Genomic DNA, 6,633 nt, shown 5'->3' on the forward strand with positions numbered 1-6,633 from the left:
GCTCCCCTCCATTGCTTCGGGGGAAATTTTGGGCTGCTTGTGACGTGTTTGAAGCCATAGTTGACTGCAAAGTCCGAAAACTCCATCACCACACCACAAAGGTTTGTTGCCCCTTCCCCCCCTTTCTGCTTCCAGTGTGTTGACGCCGAAACCCACGCTCACTCATCTTGCACATTTTTATCTTAATTCCATTTTTTTCCCATTGAACTTTACAGTTTTGTGACGAGGCACCGCGCTGTGTGTTTATTCATTAGTGTGTGGGGGGGGGGGTGGTGGGCACCCGGAGATGGAAACCTATGAGGAGTTCTGTCTGAGGACTCTGGCCGTACTGAAGGAAGAGGGGAGATTCAACGAGCCGGCATCTGAGCCCTACTGGCCCTTGAAAGCTCTCTCTGTCATCCGCTTTCATGGAAGGACTGTTCTTTCGCCTCTGGTAAGCAAAAAAAAAGAAGAAGGTCTGATTAACTAACATTGAAGCAAGTGTCTGCAGAATTACGAAGGCGGAGCTGCGCCGGCGCTGTCACACCCTTGACAGTCAGCTGCATCCCGCCCACTCCCCTTCTGGAGTTGATTACATAGACCGCAGCCAGGAGAGGGTTCCTCGCTTTATGGCGGGGGTTACTCGCTTGGCCCCTAACCGTCGGTCCCCTGTGGCCCCCTTGAACCAGTCGTATGATGTAGAGAATCCCTCACCGTCTGTGCTAAGGCCCCATGTGACCCATGACCTCTCCCAGGTGAACCTCAGGATGGAGCCAAATGGTCCTCAGGGGCCAAACAAGCGCAGAATGGCGCAAAACAAAAATGGCACTGAGCAGCTGGACAGGAAGAGAGGTAGGACTTCCTCAGAGGACACTGAGCGGAGAGTGCAGGCTCTTGAGGAAATGCAGAGGCGTCTGGAGGAGGAGCATGCCTTGCAGATGTCTCTCCTCCTGGCTGAGCAGGAGAAAGAGCAGCAGCGCCTCCTACAGGTCTGCATGCGCCAAATCTGTTGAAAATATCTGGAGGAAAAGGGGGGGATTTGAAAAACGCATATTGTTCCAGAGTGCCTTACATTTAACGCCTCACGTATTTACCCACCCACACAGACACTCATACACCGATGGTGGTGTCAACTCATCGGGAGCAGTTACGGTTTAGGCGTTTTGCTCAGGGACACCTCGACATTTTTGCAAGGAACTGAGGATCGAACCAGCAACCATCCAAATACCGGATGACCTGCTCTACCTCCTGGGCCACTGACACCCTACCCCCTTTGAAAATAGCCTTGATCTCATTTTGTTCTGTTCTTTTCCAGAGTGTGAGAGACACTAGGATGTTGTTCTTTTCTCTGTGTGTGTGTGTGTGTGTGTGTGTGTGTGTGTGTGTGTGTGTGTGTGCTTAGGAGCTGGAAGACAAAGAGAGGAGACCGAAGGAGCCCAGGTGTGACAGAAACACGAGCGAGGATACTGGGGGGCAGGAGCAAAGGTCTGTGAGTGACAGCTATGCTGTTGTAAGCCCCTCCTGCCCTCGACTCAGCCCTGCCCACACCCCAAGCGAACGGTCACCGGGACACAGTATAGGTAGTTTCATTACAGGTAATTATTTCCGTTTGTGTAAATGAAATAGCGGCGACCAAAGGTCAGTAAGCATGAGGGTCTTGGTGCTGATGAAAATGTTCCGGTCGAACAGAAATCGCTGTCCGCACAGAACAGTGAGTCGCCATCGAAGTGCTGCGTCTCTTTATTACCCTCCCCAGGTTTCCCCTCTCCTCTCAGTTCCTGTGTGTCCTCTCCTTCTGTCCAGCCCCCTGTCTATCTGTGGGGACCCAGCTGGGGGACCAAGCCCCGGGCAAGACTCAGTCAGGTGGGTACGCACCGTCCGTCATATACGCACCAGCCCAAAATCTCCCTGTCTCCATCGGCGTCCCTGGGACACATCCGTCTGAACTATATTCGCATGCCTTTGCGGTGTGCCCGCTGCTTTTGCTCCAGATTCTAACCGCAGAGCAGCAAAGGGCACTCTGTCGACTCGGCGCCGTCACCCGCGGTTTCCTCACCCGCAGACTGCTGAAAACGGAGAAGGTCAAACACCTACGTCAGACCGTGTCGGTGAGTGCGAAACAGGCGAGCCTGCTCTCAACGTGCACCGTTACGCGCCACCACTTCGGAGCGGCGCTTCCCAGGTATTTAGAGTTATTTTAGTGACGTCTCAAGCTGCTGATTAGCACCCCCCGTGTCCATGTGTTTTGCGTGCTCAGGACACACAGGAGTTCATCCACTCATTCAGGACTCACAGTCCACAGAAGAAAGGCGCCATCTCAGCACAAGACCTCTCCCTACAGGAGAGAGTCAGAGCCCAGGTACACAAACACACACACACAAACACACACACACAAATAAAAATTCACACAAAGAAGAAAACTATCCATCTATATGTCTGTGTGTGTGTGTGTGTGTGTGTGTGTGTGTGTGTGTGTGTGTGTGTGTGTGTGTGTACCTGGGCTCTGACTCTCTCGAGAGAGTCAGAGCCCAGGTACACACACACACACACTCACACACACACACACAAATAAAAATTCACACAAAGAAGAAAACTATCCATCTATATGTCTGTGTGTGTGTGTGTGTGTGTGTGTGTGTGTGGTCAGTTACGAGCGGCCCTATATGACGTCCATGACATCTTCTTTGTGATGCCCCTGGAGGAGCGGTTAGCACTGCTGCAGCAGGACAGGGAGCTCTGCGCAGAGAGGAAACTGCGGGAGTTGGTAAACCCCGCGTCTCTTGTTTACTTCGCAAAATCACAACCTACTGCTTTACCGCTTCACCCGTGTACTCTCAGCATCACTTGGAAGTGAACCACATTCTGCCGTGAAGTTTAAAAATACACTTGTTCTCTCACGGCGTCAAACCCGCAGGAGAAAGCCAAGGGCCCCAGGGAGAGAGTGGCGCTGTCCTCTGCAACACGGAGGTCACTGGACAGAAAAAGGAGGTGAGATGAGCAGGGTGAGAGCTCCTATAAATGTGGATTTACTGATTTACTGCCGCTGGATTTAGTGGATTTACATTCTTTAGAGCTTATAGTTCTTATGGTATGGTCCTCTTATTTTGTGTTCTTGCTGTATCTTCAGGGTTGGGCAATCCCCGGCCCAGGTTAGGAAGATGCAGCAGAAGCCAAAAAGCCCAACTGCTAATAGGTACTGAACCCGGCTGGGCTTTTTAGTAACCCTGCTGTTTAGGAAATATCAGCGAGCTCCTTTTTCCTGCTCCGATTCGACCAAAAGCTAATCTCCCCCCCTAACCCTCTCTCAGGATCCTGAAACCGAGCCAAGGCCAAAATGCCCCCGTCCCGGGCCAGCTAAGTCGCCAAGGGTGAGTATAGCCACGGCTCCTCCATACATGACGTATGTGCCTGAGCTTATTTTACATTGATTATGAAGTAATGAACATCGTCCGAAGTAGTTTTACTGGACGCCTTCAAACTTTTTGGGGGTTCCCTATCAGGAGCTGGTACAGAAAAACCCCAGAGGAAAGAGTGAGGCGTGCCGACAGCCTGAAGAAGCAGCACTCCCTGGGTTAAGAGGGGGCTCCAACACACCCCCACCTGTCAACGTGAAGCCGCCAGTTTACCGGCAGAGTTACACCATCACAAATCCAATTAAAGCTGCCAACAGTACGATGGTCCGTAGTCTGCCTTCTGAGGTCCTAATGGCTGTAGTTAACACTAAACACTACCTTGGGGATCAATACCATGATGCCATTGTTGTTGGTTGTTTTGTTCTTTGTGTCAGTCTAGTTGTGGTTTGCCAAACCGATTTGTGTTTTCCATGGCTGTTACATGGAGCTGGAGGCCTCGTGTAGGGTTTTTAAATCGCCAGATAGCAGAACTTAAAGGCTTTGAACGGTAGGAGAACTTGTGAAATACTTGATGTACTTTCATGCAAGCAGAAAAAGTTTTTTAAAAAAGGAGGGTGGGGGTAAAAAGACAAATCGGTGCCTAAGAGAAACGATGACGCCTTCCCTCCTGCCTTTAGTAACCTGACACGGACGCCTGTTGTGTTTCTGAATTGTTCCTTGCCTCCGGTGCAGCCGCCTTCACAAACACCAACGCCATGCTGGTAGTTACAAACTGTAGTTGAGTTTATTTGCATGTATAATTGATGACGTATGAGAATCCCATTAAAGGGTTCTGGACTCCTCTCTGCAGCCCCTCCCGTACATAACGGTGCCGACATTCGATCAACTCGTGTAAATACTTTCACAGATTTCAACATGCTTTAACTGTTTGGCATAGATCGATGCCAACTGTAGAAAAAGATGAATGTATTTATTCACATAGTTGAGTTCTGTTTTTGGAGATATTTGCTGATGGCAACCAGGCTTCACGTTTTAATTATAACAAGATGCACCGCTGACGGTGGATCTTAAATGTTGGTGTTTGGCGGGGGGGGAAAAAAAAAAGAAGTTCAGATATCAAAACCATTCAGAATGCATGAAGAATTCACAGAAGTGTCCACTGTGTAACTGTCCCAACAACGCTGTGCGTGAATAAAGCCAAAACTCAGAATACAGTTCACATTGTAAAGCTGACATGAATAAAAACACTCACTCGCTGCTGCGAAAGCACTCCTTTAGCCTTCTGCTGTGGTGGCACCATTACTGAGTTATGTTTCTGTATCACAGAAAGTGGAATCTGTCATCCATCAGAGGATGCTGGCAGATGTACTCTTAGCCCCCCCCCATTCCATCTATGTGAGGAGGGGGGGGGGCTAAGAGCACATCTGTCACCATCTTATTGTGATTGCAACTATTCCCCAATCCTCTGTGAGTAGTACACAAGGCCGTTGTAACTCTAGTTAATGGTCACGCCAATTTGCATATGAAACAGGTGGTTGGTTTGGGTCGTTATGCCACTGTATTGTTTATAAGGGTGGGGACACCTGCAGTCAGATGAGACTGGAGAGGTCACTTAGACAAGTGATGAGACCTTTCTCTCAATGTCCAGATGAACTGATTCAACTTTCTGTGGTTTCCTTACCTGGGTTATTGAGCATGCAGCAAGACATATTTCTGTCATTTACTGTTATGGTTTTTCTTGTAAATTTCAAATCAAGGTTTGTTTTTGTTTTTTTTGGAGGGGGGGGGGGTATTTCAGGACACATACCCACATCCAGCTTCCCACCCGCAGTCACGGCCAATTGTGTCTGTAGTGGGGACGCCTGACCAAGCCGGAGGTAACACGGGGATTCGAACCAGTGATACCCGTATAGGGTAGACAATGGAATAGACCGCCACGCCACCCAGACACCCAGTCAAGAGGTTTAAGGAGTTTTCTAGTTACACAATATTTTCTGAACTGACCACAACTTTCAGAACACACGCTGACATTGGTTTACTAATAGAACGAGTACTGCCAACACGATAAACATAACAATGATAATAACGAGGATATTATTCTTCCTAGCTAAGCCACATAAGAGCATTATTGTAGGGATCAAACATGTTTTGGGACAGGCAGAATTGGGACATAATTAGATATAGATGAATCAAGAGGAATGTACATAAGTATGGAAGGTGCCGCACATGATTGATATATAGAGGGGCAGAATTTGGGAAAGCTGGATGAGAATGAGACCAAAAGGATCTGCATATGAGCATGGAATATAGCTGATGGTGTCATCACACAGTAGTGAGCGCACACTTTGCAAAGCATACGTAAGGTCAAAGTAAACACACAGACCCACTAAAAACCAGTACAGAAAACGTTATAAATGAGGAACTACCCCTCTTGATTTCAGAACTCTTGTAGGTTGTAGTTGCCCTTCGGCCTTTTTAGAAAGACCTCACAGCTACGATGCATTTAAATTGTCCTGCCGGCTGTTATAAATTCATGCCTTCATTTTTTTGTCAAAGTGTCAACAGGAAAAACTTTTTTTTCCATTATCGTTCTGCTGATAAAATGCCAATTTGGTTGAGATTTGACACGTTTTAAGAAAAATGCAGTTTATTGTAGGCAATAAACTGCATTTTATCCATGAAACCACGGTGTCCGAACGAACCAATCCAACTCTCCTGGGATTCATACACCCGGATCACTGAGCATGCGTCGAGCTCGTCATTTCATGGGCGACCTTGATTTCACCGATGACTCTCGTCTCCCAGACAATCGTAGCACCTCTTCTTCATCTTCTCGTAATATTCATCGACATCTGCGGAAAAGAGAAGTCACCTTAAAAGATTCCTGTGTGGCCACGTTGCACAGGATTTACAAAACGGTTTGCAAAAAACTGATATTTTCACAGCTGCCGACAAAACCCATGATGCAACCATCACAATTCACAAGTGTCCCTGGATCATCTTTGTAGGTTATTATATTCTAAGGTATATTGTTTTTGTATAAGAACATACATATTCCCAATTGACCAGTGAAACCTGTACTCTATATTATGAGTAACTAAAGGGGTACAGGTCCATTGTGTAGCTAGTAGTAACTTGTAACCAGCCCCCACCTGGCTATATTATGAGTAACCAAAAGGGTACAGGTCCATTGTGTAGCTAGTAGAAACTTTTAACCAGCCTCCACCTGGCTATATTATGAGTAACCAAAAGGGTACAGGTCCATTGTGTAGCTAGTAGTAACTTGTAACCAGCCTCCACC

At 47.7% G+C, this 6,633-nt stretch overlaps 1 protein-coding gene across 1 annotated transcript; it reads left to right on the forward strand.

Annotated features, from left to right (window-relative positions):
* Positions 1-286: 286 nt before the first annotated feature.
* Positions 287-4,421, forward strand: LOC130119878 (centriolar coiled-coil protein of 110 kDa-like). The gene is made up of 11 exons (XM_056288469.1): positions 287-433; positions 501-968; positions 1,382-1,559; positions 1,736-1,842; positions 1,971-2,087; positions 2,237-2,338; positions 2,627-2,743; positions 2,894-2,967; positions 3,107-3,172; positions 3,288-3,347; positions 3,480-4,421. The coding sequence occupies exons 1-11, from the start codon at positions 287-289 to the stop codon at positions 3,553-3,555; spliced, it is 1,512 nt and encodes a 503-aa protein (XP_056144444.1). The 3' UTR covers positions 3,556-4,421.
* The last annotated feature ends 2,212 nt before the right edge of the window (positions 4,422-6,633 follow it).

This window comes from Lampris incognitus, chromosome 10 (assembly GCF_029633865.1).
Source record: "Lampris incognitus isolate fLamInc1 chromosome 10, fLamInc1.hap2, whole genome shotgun sequence".
Lineage (NCBI taxonomy): Eukaryota > Metazoa > Chordata > Actinopteri > Lampriformes > Lampridae > Lampris > Lampris incognitus.